The sequence below is a fragment of the Argiope bruennichi genome, chromosome 4, assembly GCF_947563725.1.
Source record: "Argiope bruennichi chromosome 4, qqArgBrue1.1, whole genome shotgun sequence".
Lineage (NCBI taxonomy): Eukaryota > Metazoa > Arthropoda > Arachnida > Araneae > Araneidae > Argiope > Argiope bruennichi.
In genome coordinates, this window is record NC_079154.1 from 39,352,909 (window position 1) to 39,372,214 (window position 19,306).

The 19,306-nt window shown below is 29.0% G+C and overlaps 1 protein-coding gene across 2 annotated transcripts in view; it reads left to right on the forward strand.

Moving 5' to 3' along the window:
- Positions 1–19,306, forward strand: part of LOC129966742 (uncharacterized) — a 62,559-nt gene that overhangs the window by 26,930 nt on the left and 16,323 nt on the right. For both annotated transcript variants that reach the window (XM_056081293.1, XM_056081294.1), the window contains exons 2-3: positions 6,952–7,356; positions 9,034–9,236. In XM_056081293.1, the coding sequence (XP_055937268.1) occupies positions 7,072–7,356; positions 9,034–9,236 (488 nt within the window). In that variant the 5' untranslated portion in view covers positions 6,952–7,071. The remainder of the gene's footprint in view (positions 1–6,951; positions 7,357–9,033; positions 9,237–19,306) is intronic.

Here is a 19,306-nt window from a genome sequence, read left to right on the forward strand (position 1 = left end):
TTTTCTTTTATCGTAATTAAATGAGGAAGGCAAGGCGTCAGTTAAGTCATCTATTAAAAATTTCTTCAAAACCTATAAATGGTTTAATTTTGACTCTTTAAATGTTAAAAACTGTTTTGTTTTGACTTTTAGTTTTCGAAAAAAAGTTTTGATTCAGGGTTACTTTTTCATATCTGTGTAATCATTTATCAGGAAACAATAAAATCAGTTTGAGCCAATTTTCTTAAGAATCAGACCTCGAATTTACGTTATTGCTTTGTTTATGTTTCCTGCATTTAAGTTGGGCATTACAGAATTTATGTTAAAGTGTGAACAGTTTATATCCTTTAACTTATTTTTTCTGTAATAAATTCTTGAAACCTTCAGTGAAGTATATAAAATTATATAAAATACCAGTACAAAGCTTTCTATTTAAACTCGCCACGTTCCCGGGCAACTGCTTCTATGATTCCTTGGGCAGCGACTGCATTCACATTGAGATAAGTACTTAGTACTCAATAAGAAGTAAGAAAATAGGGATTATAATAGTGAGTTTTGGATATAAACTTTGTCTTCTGGTATTGGTGGGCAAAGAAAGGAATTCACAGAATTCTAACCTATCCGGCTTTTTTTATTATCCGGCCATTCCTTCCGTCACATTAAGTCGTATACTCAGGAGTGTACTGTAATATAACTTCATATAAATCAATGTCCTATTAAAAGATGTATATCAATTGTACGTGCTTTTAATACATATTTGACAATACGGCAGCTGTCAACTGCTTCTCTCACATTATTTAACAAATAGCCTCTGACATAAAACTTTTAATTAAATAGTATAAAAAAATGTTAAGAAAATAAATTGCTTAATATGCTGTATGAAAACTAAATCTAATGGATAATTTATTTACTTTTTTATCGTTTTAGAAAAATTAAAAGCGCCATAAATTCCATTTACAGTTCACTGAGCACGACAGAAATTGAGTCTGTTATCGGGTAAAGATAATAACTGTTTTGCCAGAGGATCGATCAATGGTTAAAAGCAGCTCTTTAATGTGACAGACAATATGGGGGGAGAAAACTGATGTTAAAGTAAATTGCACCTGGTTCTGATTGCAGACGGGCGTGGCTTCAAAACTATTTGGCGATCGATAATCACAGTCTGCGTTAGCAAATTGTTTCTGTTTCCCTTAAATAAAAACACTTAGAAGCCCAGATGGGACCCATTTTCTTGGCGAAATTCATTTGTTTTCCATTTTCTTGGCCATCTTTATTTTTATGATTTTTTTTTCCTTGGTAAGATTTATTTTTTCATGGTAAGATAGATTTTCTGGACAAAGATATGAAAAATAAATAAAGAGACGATAAATTAAGAATGAAGTAAATGGTCCAAATGTAATCATTGTGGAAACTAATCGCCTTTTAAATGTTATCGATAGTGAAAATTGCTTAATGATACTCATCAAAATTAAATTAAGAAGCTCGGATCAATAAAGGAGCGTAATTCGATTTGTGAATTTTGTCTCATTAGAAGAAACTGTTAAACTGTCGTCTTATTAATTACTTCAAACTCAATTCATTATGATTAATAAGAGAAATTTGACAAGCTGATATTGGATCAATGGTAAACCTCTCTTTACCAATAATATTCCTTAATTATTTATTGAAATGAATACTGATATAATTTTCCAATAGATAATTAGCATAGCATATCTGACGGTAAGATATTGAAAGCATTGATCAAAGAGCAATTATTTATTGCAATAAGTACTGACATAATGTCTCATTAGATGATAATTAGCATAGCATGTTCGTCGATTAGTAAATGAAAGCATTGATCAAAGGTCAATGCAGCTACGAGCAATTCTGTTAATTTACTAAGTTATATGTTGCTGTTCAGATTATGCAATTAAAATACTAAAAAGCATATTGTTGTAGCAATATTAAGAAATTCTCAAAAATATAATTATATTACCTTTATTAAAAGTGTATTTAATAATCTTTCATTGAACTCAATGCAATGCGACTTTTATTTATAAAAGATCAAGTAGAAATTTTTGCTTCTGAAAAAATACACTGTTGCAGCAAGAAGTTCATCAGGTTCCAACTAGTTAAACAAATTTTTAATGGGACTAAAATATTATGCTTATATCCAGATACATTGTGATAAATATTACAAATGATTTGCATTTCAGCTTTCTATTTTTTAACAAAAAATATTTCATAGGTAATTTTCAGGTCTTATGAAACAAGCATGAAAATTGGATATCCATAAGTTCAATCTCTAAAATACTTAACGGCTGATATATAGAACTGTGGTGATCCTGCTTTCATTAAGCGGATGTCGCGGTTGAAACTGCTTGCTCGTGACAGCGGATTAATCATGCAATGCACGTGCGGACTGTATTTCTTTTTGTGTTCACGAGATTTATATATAGTATTATATATTCAATTAACTAGCTAAAGACCTTTTTGTCAATGCTTTTTAAATAAAAATATTATTTTTTTACGCCGTTGTTGAATTGAGTATGTGGACAACTATCCATATTATTTTTACACATTCGTATGATTATCTAATTTTGAAAATAAACTTCCAACTCAGATTGATTTGAATATTTTTTTTATATTTCTTCTTACTAAAGCAATCAAAAATTTGCATAAAATTAGAATTATTATATCTGCAATTATCAGAACGCCTACTTAAGATTAAGCATCAGTGGTTTATTTTAATTACACGCTACTACTATTTAGTAAACGAACTTCGCAATTTTGAATAGTGATTAGATAAAAAGGACGATGGTGAATCAATATCTTTGAAACTGCATCTGCAGTAATTAAATTTAGCATGTCCCGCCATCTATAGAGCTTAAATTGAGTCTCGAATCTGAAGTCTTGCCACTAAAACTCTATTAACATTTATGACATCTTCAGCAAGAGTGTCTTAAAGTCATTGCGAAAACTCCATTGCATAATGTTAATACGTCTAAATACGTCTTAATACGTCTAATGTCTAAAAATAGCCTTACCTTGATAGCAGAAATTTCGTATTCTCACTTCTTGAAATTTTTCAGTTTTTCTTTCATCATCAAAGTATCATCCGTATAAAAATTCAAAACATCAGAAAATAAATTTGAAAACCCTATTAGCATAATGCATATTGCCACATAAAATATCATTTAAAGACGAATCGATAGAAATAATGGGCTATAAAGGCGGAATAAGAGAATGGATTGACGCCGAAGAAATTTAATGAGTACTTAAAGTGCTCTAACATGCATATTTTATCGAAAACTAACACCGATTAAATTTGAACAACAAGCATGAAGTGTCCTTTTGTTTACAAAAAAGGAATACCATAAAAACCAATCATAAAACTTCAAGATTTGGCTTAGCTACGAAGATGGATAAAATACAGTTAATGGTAGACCATAAACCAAACTAAATCCTTCCATTCAAAGTAAAATTAATGCATAAAAGAACGCTAGACGTGAAATAAGGGAAATAAATGTTGTTTATAAAGCTCATTTCCTGTGAGTCCGAGATGCAGCATTTTTGTCTAATATCAGTTATCAGATGATAAAAACATTTTGTCAGTGTATGGTTTTTACTTGTATTTAAACCAACAAAAAAATGTATTATTTTCTTAATTCGGTAAAATACTTAAAAATAATTCAAAAAAGCAATGAAATATTTTACCTATACATAATTTAAATTAATGATTACTAAACAAAGAAAATTCAATGCATCCATGATTTGGGATCCTAATGTTGCTACTTATTAAAATGAATGCGCATCCGATGTGTGTGTGAGAGAGAGAGAGAAAGATTCTAGAACCGCCAAATTTGGATCTGTCCTAAATCTAGAGTTACCAAATTTGGAGCATAAATTACTAAATTTGGCACAATACACTTTAGAAAGTAAAAATGGGTTATTCGGAACAAAATTGTTTTCATTTTAATTAAGAATTAATTCCCTTAAAAATTAAGCGATAAATTCTCGCTTAATTTTTAGGAGAATTAATTCTTAATTAAACTCACCGAAAATCAAGTTTCCAAAAAATATTTTTTAAAAAAACTGCCATCTTAAAATTAAAAAAAAAATCGTTGATATCAGTTTATTTGCCATTCAAATCTACCCTTAATTTTGAATTTCTTTTTAAACTTCTGTGCATTATTTTCAAAAATACCTTCTATATTCCAGCGAAATTCGATATTCTTTAACGAAATCAAATAAGCATTTATTATATTATATCATTTTATTTTACCTAACCTATAAAACATCGCCTCAAGATGAAGACGTATTCGAAAATAATCTGTTTTGTTGTATACTATATAATCTTTTTTCATTACTTTTTAAATGTGTTGACTTACTGTTGGCCATGCTTACATAAGACATATAAAATGCACTTCATCATTTTAATATTTCAATCAACCACATCTGCAGAGTGGTTATAACAATTTGACCCTATTCAAAATTATGCAGAAACTGTTCTGTTTGATGCATTTTTTTAAAATTAATATATATGTTATTTGGACCATGGTGAAATTTAGCATACAGTTTTTGGCCATAGGAAAAATAAATTCGCTATAAAAGTTCGTAATTAAAATTTTGACCACTAAGTGAAACGATGACGCATAAAGAGTAAAAAATACAAATTTGGAACACAAAACATTATTAAACACATTACTTGTTTCACATGCATTTTTTACAATTTCAGTCATGCGTTCAAAGTGTAGAGTCATAGCTTGTTCAACAACAGAGCAATGTGTTTCTTGAAGAATTGCAGCAATTTGATGTGTTAATTTTGTTTTTAGTTCATGCAAAATCTGTATGCTTTCTCCATGGACACGATATTTCTGGACTTTCCACAACCAGAAATCACAGGGTTTCAAGTTTGAAGAATGAGGAGACAAGATTGTCAGACTATGTCTCGAAATTATCTGATCTTCCCGAAGCAAGTTCTTCACTTGTTGGGCAACATTGATTCTACACTATCTACCATGGAAAAAGTAGACCTTAAGCATTCACGCTTTTGTAAGACAGGAATGACTTGCTGCCACAGAAGTTCGCAATATTGCCAGCTTGCAATATAACACCAATTAGGTCTTTGAAAAGTGTACTTCACAATGAAAAAAGGGGCCAAGAATAAAATCAGAAGTAAAACCATGCCATACAATATTGTAAGCAACATCCAAAAGCTGATCATGCACAAGCTAGAATGCGAAGTATCTCTTATATAAAAGTTTTGAGTATTCACTGCTTCGTTTACTATAAAATCTGCTTCATCTAACCACAAAATGATCCAAAGCCTGTACTTTGCAAACACTTATAGACTATCGATGTTTGTGACTTTGCCAACTCTATTCTGGCCAGAAACTTGTAAACAAAATTAATGCGTTGTCCCGTGTCTTGAAGGTGTAGTATTTGCACTATGTTGTTCTAATATGAATACCACTTCAAAACAGATCACAATACTTTTCTTACCGTAAACTAAGGATGAGACAAATCACGTGATACGGCTAGAGCACTTATAGAATAATATTGGGTGCCAGACATTCTTTCAACTTCTTCTTGTTACAGTTTTATTGGAAATTAATTTCCTTCTTCTTCTTGACAGCACATTCAACTCACCAGTCTCTTCATGTTTAGTAATTATCTTTTTCAGTCCCTTCTTTTAGATAGACCCTTTCTTCAAACTTTTCAAATGTTGATATTGTGTCAGTATACCTAAACCTTTACTGCAGTTCTGATTTTTAAAAAATGTCAGTAAAGCACGATTTTTCTTCTATAAAGAATGATTTTAAGGCACTAATTAATGGCATTTTTTAGTGTTCCTAATTTTCATAACAACTTTTACGTTGAAGGAAAAATTTCATCTAGTGGTCAAAATTTAAACTATTATTTTTTGCAGTTTGCTTTTTTCTCATCACTTACATGACGCATAAAACAAGTTCCAATCAGAGCAATTTTATGTAGGTCTGAGTGGGATCACTAATTATCTAGCATTGCATGAGAAAGAGAAGTCACAACAACACATAAGGCAACGCACAATGTTCGTTAAAATAACTATATTTTTAATGCAAAGTTATTTTTCACCCTTAAAGTTGCATAAATGTACTCAATAAATAAAATAAGTGTTAGGCTACTAAAACAGCATCACTTAATGATTTCACAATTTGAAATTTAAACATTCTCTCACAATTTGAAGTTTAAAAGTAATTTGTTGATAGTAAGTAAAAAATTAAAAAAAGAGGTTTAAATGTAGTAAAAAAGCAACTAAGTGTATTGAAGAATCAATTGTTCGTTAAAGGCAGTGTTCCACGTATATTAGAGATTCAGTTTTCTTTCGGTTACTTTTTTTCCCCCATGTTTCTCTTTTTTTAATAAATGGAAATTCTAACCGAATCCAGATCTTTAGTTAATTCTTTTAATCTATTTATCAAGATTTTTTTATATCACATTCTGTAATATATATATTTATGCTTTGAATTTTAATATTCTAAAAGTGGTTATTTTTCTCTACTAAAAAAATTTTGACTTTAAAATGATTTATTAGAATTTTATATTGAAGTTAAAAATGAGACAGAAAATCTTGTCGGGGAATATTTTCTTCAGACTGATACTTCTTTAAGCAAAAAGTAATTATTTTTATTCATTAGAAGTTAAAATTTACATCCAGTGAATTCCTCTGTCAGATTTTTAAGACATAGAAATCGGTGATATAATGATATTTCAATAGACAGAAGACCTTTCATTTTATAGAAATTAAAATATCAGTAGTGAATCTCAATGTCAAATTCTTAAAAAAATGGAGATGAGTAATACTTTCAGAGTTCAGTAAGCAAAAAAGCAACTCATTTCATTCATTGGAAATTAGAATTTTCTCTCAGTGTCTTAAATATAAATATTTAAAGTTTCCATATAATTTCAAAACTAAGGTATCATATTAACTCTATATTTTTCTATTTATAGGTTAACTAAATTGGCAGCAGCAAAATGGGGACAAAACGATTTCATCTAGAAGTTGCTAAGTATTCAAACTGTCTCCAGGATGCTGCTAGAAGACAAAAAGACACTTAAGTCACCATTATAATGGATAAGAAACTGTCAACAGAAATATCGCGCCGCTCTCCTTACTTCTGTAGCAAGGAGGTACGGAGCAGCGCTCTCATACGCAGGGTGCTTCTGATAACCATCGTGATATTGTGTTCCATCTTCGTGGCACTCATCTTGTGCGGGGCACTCTATGCTACGAGGAATTCTGTCTTCTTTTATGTGGCTGCATCTGTTCTCTTTTCCGCTGCAGCCATGTTGATTCTTTTTTATATCTGGCTCAGTAGAAGATGTCCGTTTTGGAAAATGGATTACCCCGCCAAGGTAAGTGTGATAAATTGCTCAACAATATTGATAGAAAAGTTATGCTTCATTTGTAGTGATGCAAAAATGAAGTTTTATTTGATCATTTTTCATACTTCCAATACCAATCATTTTCATGATTTCATTTTTCATCTTATATCCATCTATTCACAGCCAGAATCTGGAAAATAAAATATCTTCAATAGGATTAGTTCGATGATTTAGCTTCATGGCTTTTTCACTTTTTTGTATGTGATGTATATAGAAAGTATTATAGCCGTCAAAAAATTCGAACACGAGATTTTGATGCATCACCACGTTTTAGACCACTCTGGGTTCAAAAATTATATTTTTGGAAATCTGTCATCTGTTTATCAGTGACAATGATAGCCCAAAATCCTTTTGAACTAGATGGATGGAATTTGGTATAGGGTCCTTGTACCAATTTTGAGCAAAATCCACTCTGAGAAAGTATATTTTCCCAGCTGTCCGAATATAAGATAATTTGATAATTACAAAAACGTGAAGAGCTAACTGAATAAAATCCATGTAGACACCTATCAGATTTCATTTTGAGCCAAATCCAATAAAGGATGAATAGTCTGTCTATCTGTATTTTCAGAAGAATGTAAACGCAATTATATATATCAAATTTGGTTTCTGATTTTTGACTGCAATTGTAGTTATGTGCCGAATCTTGATTTCAGTCGGATGAGGAAAAGGCATCTAAAACACAAATTCGATTTTCGAATATATTAATCGCATGACAGAGATTAAACATCAAAAAACTCTCCAAGGATCACATGATAGATTCAGCAGAAATGCTGAATTCACGCCTAAGGTTCATAATTTTTTTAATATTCTACGCCAAGTCCATGCAAGGCATTTTTTGCTTTACCCATGGTCCATAATTCTTTGCAGTGGATTAGTGATAACTCTTTTGTTACAGAATATACAAGAAAGTTTTGGGAAGATTATTCCTACTAGTATTGGCATATTATCTGCCTAAAATATATGTTTTATGAAATATCAGTTTCCCTAGAATTATAAATAAGTTTGTTATTGCCTAATCAAACAGCATAGCGATCTAGGGGTCATTCTTAAAATCGATGCTTCTTTTATAATTTGCTTAAAGTTACTTATTTGAAGCAACTTAATAAAAAAAAAGGAAATTTCAACGACAAATATTTTTTATTTACTACTGAAACTACTAAACTATTGAATTTCCAAGTCTATTTTAACAATTTTTATATGTTTGTTTCAAATGAATTTTCTATGATGAGTTACCAAATCTTAAATTTTCAGTATCTGAAAGAAAATTTGGACTTTTAATTTGCTATTATTTATTAAAACAGAATCGTACCCTATGGTACATTTTTTTTCATCTGTATTTTATATTTTGTGCAAAATTCCTTTTTTCAGCTACCATCTATTAAAATAAAAAATTACATTAGCAAATGACTTTGATTTCAAAAGTAAATACCTTAGGTGAAAAAATAAATTACTGAATTTCAAAGTTGATTTCAATCTTTTTATGCGCAAGTTTCAGGTGCATTCTTCAAAATAGCACCTCAACGTTTAAACGTTTAATATCTGTTACAAATAAAAAGATTGTGGAATTTTAATTTCTTATTGATATACGATTCATTTTTCATTTATATGTTACATTTATGTTATGTGTAAAAAACTTCTTTTCAGATGCCATCTGGGAAAATGGAAATTTCAACAGTAAATGGGTTTAACTACTACTCTCAAGTTCCAAATGGTGTGAAGTCAGATTTTCCTATGGGGCCTTATCTCGTCATGACTTTGCCCAAAACCCACAACCACAGAGACCGAACTGGTACTATAGACAGCGAAGACTGCAGTGCCCCAAACACACCTCGGTACATGAAAAGAAAGTAAGTTACATAACTCATATAAAATATTTTATATTAAGACAATTCTAATAATAAATTAGATTTAAAATATTCTTAAAATACCATTATTACTGGACAAAAGAGCAAAAATTCTCTTATTTAAATCTTTTTAAAAAAACACGGTAACCTTTTTCATTTTTTTTTTTTTTTTTTTTTTTTGGATAGAGTAATATTAAAAATAACTTTTTTCATGTTATATCACTAAACTATTCTCATATAAAAGTCCATTTAGCAAGAGCTATTATTTTAAAATTTGCAAAAATTTCAATTTCTGAAGTTTTTTAATTTATATAAAATATATATTTCTCTAATATTCTTAGTTATCCCAAGTGATTCATTTTAGAAGGTTTCATACAATATGTAATATTGAATATAAAAAAGAATGACTCTTTAATAAATTTTTATGATCATTTTTGTAACTAAATCTACAAAAAAAATTATGAAAAATTCTGCAACATTAAATTTAGCATTTTTTTAAAAAATAAATCTGAACTTTTAAAGTTAAATCCAATTTGATTTTTACAGTATAGATATTTAAAGTTCCCAATAAAAATTTCAAGACTCTACCCTGATCAGAAATAAAATCATTGGGTAAGGAAACCACTTATATAAAACAAAAATTAAGTCTGAGAAAAATACGTTTAAAATTTGTACAGGCATGAAACAAAAAGTAATAATGCTTGTTGTTCTGTAATCTTTAGTATGCTTTTTTTTAAGTTACACAATGGACTAGGATACTACTTTAATTCCATATGATTAACTATACATTTTTTAATCAAAAACACCATGTTTTTGCATAATTTGACTAAGTTAACGACGACAGATTATCAGCTTAATAAAAACAATATTTTCATAAAAGTTTTGAACATAAAGAGCTTACACAAATGAATGATAATATAAGCGCAAATTAAAATTAAACACATCGTAATTTCTTCTCAATTTTAAATCGGCGCAATTTAAGTAGTGTGTGTGACATTGTACTGCATTTAGTGCGTGTGTGTTTGTGTGTGTGTGCGTGCGTGCGTGCATGTGTGTGACATTGTACTGCATTGGCTTGATTTCATTCTGAAAATAAGCTATCCTATAATCAGTGATTTGAAGAATTAACAGGAAGGAGATTTACATCCTGAATTGTTTCGAGTACTTTTTTTAAGGTTCCAACATTATACTCTGAAATATATAAAAATATATATTAAAGAGATAAATATATATACTACTGTGATATATATACTAAATATTATACTCAAAAAATTGATATTTGTTAATAAATGTATTGTACAACTAGATCTGAATAATATACATTTATAAACAAAGTTTTCAGTATTCACAATGATATAGTTTAATGAAAGTATTCTAAAAAAACTTTGTTTAAAAACTAATATTAATTTTAAAAAGACAATTTTACGAATATTAGTTAAGTAGTAAAGCAAATATTTCAAAAAGAAAGTAGAAGATTAATAAGAAACAGATTTGATTAGTGAAAAGTGAAATCAGTGATCGTATCATCTAAGAATTTGATTTATTCATGAATATCCCATTTAATTTTCAAAACTAGTTTAATTTTAAGAATTTATTTTGATAAATTAAATTTAATGTAATTGATTTTAAGAATACAAAAAGGATTCAAAATGAAAACGAAACAAATCATACTCAACTCGTCAACTAATCAAATGTTGAGATTGAAAGAATATAGAAAATTTCAAATATCTTTAAAATTACTTGGATATCAGCCATAAAATATAGATATAAATTTCCTGATTATATATGTCATCTTAAAATTGCAAAAAAGGAAAGATCAATCTTTTTATCATTCTTAAAGCATTGTGTGTATTTAATCTTTTGATCTACTTACTGTTTCTCAAATTCCTTAGCATGTAGTGCCCCAGTCAGTGACAAAATATGAAAATAGAATATTTCATCGAGAATACGCAAGTGTGTCAAATTTTAATCCTCTTATACATTAGGAAATGAGTCAAAAGTCGATTATAAAATTTCATCCACACAATCTTGAAACAAATCAAGTTCAATGAAGGTCATTTTGAAAGCGAAAGTTTGAATTGAGAATTAAATTTTGACTATGTTCGTTTTGCTTCGTTTATCAACAAAATTTAAATCAAATATGAAAAAAAAAAATTGTATGAAATTTCGTTATTGAAATAGGTAAATTTTCAGTGGCCCATTGAAAAGCCTTTTAGATATAAGGTTTGTGGTGAATACTTATATCTACTTAACCACATTAGAATTCCCAGGATGCAGAAATAAATAGGTTGTTCAAGTTTCTCAAATAAACTATTTATTAAAAATTTTACAAGGCATTAATAACAAAAACTTTTCATTCGCTTACCCAATATTACTAATTAAAAAAATTCAGCAAACTTGTTTTTATCTCCTCACCCTTCGCTATGCGCATGCGCACCAACGAGAATGGCAAATCCATTTCCAAAGACAGAGAAGCGTTCTAGTTATATGCAGCAGATTTTTTCTCACTCATTTCCTTTCTTTAGAATGAAAAATATATCTTTTTAAATATAAATACAAATAGGAAAATAAAATTGATAAATAGATCATTAATTATTTATGCGTATAAATCCAGGATAGAGGGTGTTTCTCGATCTATGCCATGATCCGATAATAGGGTAGAGGGCGTGGTCACTTTAGATGCGTGAGATCATGACATTTTCAAACCCCCCTTTTATTCATTATATTTCCTCTGATTTCGATCACCCCACTTGGGGGGGGAGGGGTGCAGATATTGTCTATGATCAGCAGTGATTTACCCTATGGACATCAGATGAGTGCTTTCGTCAAGTCTTTTCTTTAACATGCTTGTTGCCATGATGTAACCTGTGATTCGGACCACTATCTAATAAGATTCTTAATTCTTTACTATTTTTAACTGTAGTAGAGAAGAGAATATCTAATTACATAGTAAACGTGGGTACTTTTCCATTAGCCGGACGCAAATGTCGCCAATTGTGAACCAAACGCGAATTTGGCGTAAGAAATTTGGCGAAATTCTACATTATTTGGCTACAGTTTGCTTGCTCCCGACTAACGTAAAAGTGATTCACAATGCTAATCACTGTGAATCACGTGTGATTCACGCAATGATCAATGTGTTAAAACAAGGAAATAAAAACTAAAGAAATGGGTATTCTATTCTCATCAAATATGGGTAACACGGCATTAACGAGAATATGGGTAACACGGCATTAACGAGAATATGGGTAACACGGCTTTAACGAGTTAAGACGCCATTTTTCCAAACACAAAATGTAACTTCTACACCAGGTCATTATTGTGAATTCCTTGAAGATTGATTTTCTTCGTCCACAAATCCTTGAGCCAGTCAACAATCATAATTTGGAAGTTCAATGATTCCAGCAAGACGAAATCATTGAGCAATATCTCCCAATATTCATTCTGAATTCTTTGGGAAATGTTTCCAAATTATTCTAATTCACAGCTAGGTGAGATTGAATGGGCCCACCTCCATCGGATTTTATCCCATGTGGGTTTTCGCAATACCTCAAATTAAAAGTGTATTGCCAATTTTAGAAGATATGTGGTAATGATAAAGCAAAATTCATTGGTGGAACATAATGCAAAGTGCTTTCAAGAAAGACTTGGCATTTAGGTTTAGGTTTTGAATAACTAAAGTAATATTAAAAAAGATCCATTTATATAATAGGACAAGATGAGTTAAATTTTTAAATTTCATCTAAAGAGATAAAAAAAATTGAATTTTTAATTTCTAACAACTTTTACGGATTCTTTTAATGAAGAAACATTTGAAAGATAAATATATAGTATTTAAAATAAAATTCTAAAAAAACAATTCATCTCTTTTATCTCATTTATATCATCATTTCAAGACATATATCTTTTCATAAAGATAAAGGTGGAACTACTAAATGTGTCATGAAATGTATAAAAAGGTCCTCACTAAATATCCTTTCTCAGATATATATGGAATATCTACAAATATCTTCACTAAATTATTTTTCCCCTATAATTGTAATTTTATAGAAATATATTTAATCTAAAATTTTATTTTCAAAGTTTAAGCAAAAGATCTTCTTTTCAAGTTATATGCACTTGATTTCCGTCTAAATTCATCTTATTTATTCCATTAAAATTTGAAAGGAAATTTTTCCGGCATCCTGGCATAGGAGTAGCAAGTCTTCCTCGTGATTTGAGCGTCCTGGGTTCGAGTCCTGGTTATTGCAAGGTTTTTCTTCATCTGTTCTATCTGTGAGATGTGTGAATGTGCCTCCCTGTAAAAAGGGGATGTGCAAGCGAATGTGATGCATGAGTAACAAAGACGTACTCTTGGCCCTAGTTGGCGCAACTAAAAAACAAGAGACGCACCCTCGGCTTAAAATCGCTGACTTCGTCAGCGAGCTTGTCCATGGCAAGTGCCATTATAAACAACAACAAGAAAATTTTAGTTTTGATTATGAAACATTGTTTAGTTGATTACACTGTAATTATAATATGTGTTTATGATAAAATACCTACCGGCGTATTTAAATACTGTCAGAGACATGAAAGGAAGAAATAAAAAAGCTAATCGTAACAATATCATTCAATTAGCAAACGAATCTTTAATAATGGGCAAATAGTCATGATAAATTTATGACATAAATATGATTTGCCTAAATGATCCCATTAAACACTTTAAGGTTATTATTTAAATTCTAGAAAATAACTTCAATAAAATAATGTAGTATTGAAGGATATTCAATAAAGTATACAGTATTGATTGACATGTAGTGTTGATATATTGATGATAAAGTCATGCAATGTTGATAGTATTGATTGATATATATTTATAAATTAAAAATATATTTAATTTTCGTTTTATTAACTAAAAAGTTTACAGTATTTTCTTTCCGCTTTTAAACAATTTTATTTCATTTTCTTTGCTTCTTTTATGCAAAGATACAATTTTCTAATCTATTCTCATTCACTTCCTGATGTGCTAAAAATTGGGAAACTTCGTAAATTTTAATACTCTCGATGATAATACAATATTTTAAAATTTTAGAATGAATAATTTATTAATCAATCTAAATAACTTAATTTTGTATTAGTGACTCCATCTGATGAATTTTAAGAAAAATCGATTTCATAAATTCCAAAAAATTTGGATAATATATCGTAAATCAAAAACTAGAAATTAGGAAATAAATAAATTTTAAAGATCTTTAATTCTTCTACATTCGTTGCGTTTCAATAATAGTAATTTTGTTGACAAATGATTTTTTATAAAACATTAATTGTTTTTACTATTTTCTCTTTATGTTAGATAAATTAAAATAATTTTATACGAAGCATTGTAAAATTTTGAAATAAAAAAATTTGAAAAAAAAATCACTAAACTTTCAGTTTATATGAACAAAATTGTGAAAAACCTTATACTATACAATTCTAATTAGTTTTAATTTTAGAAAGTAAAATTTTAATAAATTGTTTTGCTTTGCCAAAATGAATTAATAAACAGACTCAACGTGTTACAAAACAAATAATTTTCTGTCCCCTCTTGGCTCATGTAGACCTGTAGTAGTTAAATAAAGAGCATTTAAATTCGATAAAACAAACATTTCGATTACATTTAATGCATTAATTGTGATGTTAAAAATGAAACTCCTCAGTACTTACTTATTTTTTTACGTCTATTGGAATACGAGATATGTTCAAACATTATTCAAAAATTATCTTTAAAATCAAACTTGCATTTTTAGAGAAATATTCTTTTATGATTGACCATTAAAAATATGTTTTAAAAGAAATTTTAGTGGCATCAACTCTTCCTTGTAATTTAGATTTTTTTTATCATGTGAGAGCATGATGTTTTGATTAGGGGGTTTTGAAGCTCGAAATAGCATAGGCAATGAATATTGAAGCTCGAAATCACGTAGGCAATGAATAAAGCATAAATGGCAATTTTCATCATCATCATTTAATCGCATGTATTTTTTTACCTGTTTTTACCAGTATTGCATTATTATTACGTATGCTTCTTTGACAGCAGATACGTTTTTAAAAGATTGACCTGCTTTTACCAGTATTGCTTTATTATTACGTATGTTTCTTTGACAGCAAATGCGTTTTTAAAAGGTTGACGTAGAACTATGACATCATAGCTGTTATTTCATTTCAAAATCGTCCGAGCTCCAAAACTTTGTTTACCAGCTGGAAAAATAAAATAATGACTTACAAAATAATAATGTTCTCACATCTTAACTTGAAATTTGCGATAGCAGATTTATATTTATTTATTTTTTGAAAGCATGTAAATATATTTTTACGCGTCCAAATCACGCATTGACTTAATCTCGACAATAATAACTAAAAACTTCAACGTATTTAATTTTGAAAGAAACCAAGAAAAAAAATGTTTTTTATCCTATAAAGAATGCTAATCCTATTTGATTTTGTATTCAAATTATGAACCCACAGGAAAGAAAAAATTGCATAGTTCAGACAGGAAGAAACCTTACTACAGTCGTTCAAAAGCGATGTCAACTGGCATTCATGTCTTTTGAACGATGATTTATGAACACAGGAAGCATAAATTAAAAACAATAAAGGATAAATATCTTCAAGGATAAGTATTTTCAAAAGGCTGTTATTTATCCGAAGGTAAAAAATAAATAACTATTTATAAACTTTGACATTATTTTCAAAAGAGGATGCCTGCTACCTAAACGTGATCTAGCTGACAGTTCTATCGACATTTAAAATAATTCAGAATTAATGACATTATTAATGCTGATAAAACTATCATCTTTTTTTCTGTTTTGGTTTTTACCAGGATGAAAATTAAGGTTTACAGAATGAATTTAAAAGCAACATATAAGACAATGACAGTACTAAAATTCTTTCTACAAAATATATAAATAGCTCAAAATTATCAAATATGCACTTTCTTTACTTGTAAAGCATATTTATGATACAATTGGTAATTTTAGATGTCTCTTCTCTATAGAGCCAGGAGTAGTATTACAGAATAGTTCACACAAAGTCATGTAATTGCTTTTGTTATAAATACAAAAAGTATTTAAGCATTTTTCACGCGATTTTGATAAAGAATTTTTTTAAAGCAAATGTTTTAGAATTAAAGTTTCTAGTATTCTGCTTATTATTTGATATATAGAAATACTGTCTGATTCTTTTAAATTCATTCATTCTTCAAAAGGCTCGAATGTAAACAAGCTGTGGATTAAGGATATTTTATGTTTGCGTTTTTTGAAAGGAAATACTCATATTTCATAATTCAAAAGCGTTGTAAAATGCATGCTAATAAAATTTCTATGTGTAAAATAAGCAACATTATTAATTGGCAAGTTGAAAAACTGAATTTTTGCTTCTGCAGCAAAAGAAGAATCCAAACGAATACCCGATAAAGATACATACTGTTTCAAATACTTTTAAAGTGAAATGGTTAGAAGTTACAGTAAATGATTTATGATTGTCGCTGGGTTCTCCATCTATTGAAATTAAATGTAAGAAGAATAGGAAAATATGTTAGCGTACTATCAAGAGAAAGTTTTAAGATCACTAATTATAGAAGAAACATCACTTCATTATCCAATTGACTTTCAGAGAGTAAGATTTCTCCAAGGCGAAGAAAGCTACAAGCCATATTTCAAAAAAATGGCATTTCATTCTTTGAAAAAGGTGATTATAAAAAAAAAACTATCCCGATATATGAAACCATAACTTCCATATCGTTCACAGGAAAGGAATATAATTTTGATTCAAGATATTTTATGGTATGCGCTCAAGAATCATATAAAAAACAATAGTTAAGCTCTAACAGTTACAGTTACAGTGACAAAATTTCAAAATTTTCAAATGGAGTACCAACTTCTTTTATTGTAATGTGTTCTCCAAAGCAAAATAATAAAGCAAAAAATCGCATTGAAACGGTATTTATAGCACGAAAACCACCAGCGATAGACAGACTAAGAAGAAAAAACAAAACAACTGTGGTGTGCTTAAAAGAGATGTGAAGTTCAACAGATGCCTTTCAGCAGGGCACATACTTTTGTTCTAGGCTCCATCTGCCGCATTGCAAGTTGCAAGTGTCATTGTGGTTGAAATAGGTCAAGTAAAAAATTTCTCATGCATAATACAATATTATTTTCTGTTGTTTCTATGCTGTTATTGGTTATTTTCTTTCTTTTCTTAGTCTGTCAAGTGCTGATGGTTTTCATGCTATAGTTACCTTTCCAACATTATCTATTGTTTTGTTTTATTTTTTGCTATGGAGAATACATTCCAAAAAAAAGTTGGTGTTGTCCTTTGAAAATTGTGAAAATTAATCACTGTAATCGTAACTTTTTAAGATTAACTGTTGTTTTTCATATGATTCTTAAACGCATACCTCAAAATACCTTCAACCAAAATTTTATTCCGTTCTTAGCAATGATGTGATAGTTATGGTTTCTTACATCGGGATAGTTTTTTTATAATCATCCTGTATATCTTTTCATCATATTTCTGTAAAGTCCCTTGGCTCTTCATTTATGGAACTATTGTGTCTTTGATAAAAAGAGCTCTTTCTTCGAGCAAACACTACACAATAGAGGAGCTCTGAAAAATAGTAGTAGAGGAATGGAAATCAATACGTCTGGAAACTACAAAAAGTCCTTTTACCATAAGAATCACGAGACAAACATTACCCAGATAAAACTCTATAAGAACGAACATTATTTACACGGCCCCTAAATCATTTTAAAAATACGTAATCACCCTCTTTAGAGAAGTTCAAATCATCATAAATCAAATCACTAAATAGTGCACACTGAAATTCTTTAAAATTCTTAAAGGAAAAAAGGTATTCAAGATTTTAAGTTATTTAATTTCGCCAGATTTTAATTTTAAAAAATACGTCTAAAGTGCTTTATAAAAAGCGTTACATATATTTCGTCCCTATTAGCACAAGAGATTTTACGATATTTCCACTATGTAACATTCTTAATGCCGGCCAACATGATGTAAATATCATAATAATATTGTTGGATATTTTGTGCTAATGGTAGTAACTTACAAATCAATCAACCTAATGCTATTACGTTTTGGAGAAAAAATTCTGAAAAAAAATGTAAGTACTTTGTATATATTTCTATTTAAATGACACTTAATAGTTACTATCGTGTTGTTAAAAAAAAATTTATAGTTATAACTGAATTATAAATTAGTTTTATTCTAAATTCTTGCAACTTTTCATCCTTTAAGCATATAAGGATATAACATTATTTTTTTTCTCGGTGAAAATGTAATTATTTTCCAATTCAAAGTGTATGTACAGGAAAAATGGGTGAATTTATTTATTTATTTGTGCAATTGTATGGGCCTTCCGTCTAGACTCTCTGGTAGAGAAATAAGCATTCTATGTTAATTATGTTGAAACACCTGTTATTTATGAGATCATGAAAGAATAGCGTAACATAACATATTCTGCCTTTTCACAAACAGCTGAGTGTGTTCGTATCTGGATACGAGGAAACAAAGCTTTTCTACTGACAGCGATGCGAAAACTACCTCGGCATTATCCTGATTCATGAAAATGTCTTTTATGTGAAATGATTTATAACACACTTGATGTACAGATAAATATTTAATGATTATAACAACAAGAATGACCTTATACCGAGCAGGGCTGAATACATGATAATTTTTATTAATAAAAATGCTTTAACTCAATGTTATTCTATGTTATATATCAAGCAAACGTTGAAGAGTGATATGCTGCTGTCAATTAAATTTTTGATTTTACATTCTTTTCATTCTGTTTAATTCGTTTGTTCTATATATAAGATTTCATTTCCATTCATTTGTTGCGATAAGATACTTCCATTTCATATTCAAAGATAATTATGTATAATTTGTTATATCATAATAACAGATGTTCAAACATTTTAAATAATCATACTCACTAATACCTACATGGAATGTAGTTTTATTTTCTTATTTATTTATTTGAGAAATGTTTTTCATAAAAATTAGTCCTTTATTCTTATTTTATAAATCAAAAGTAA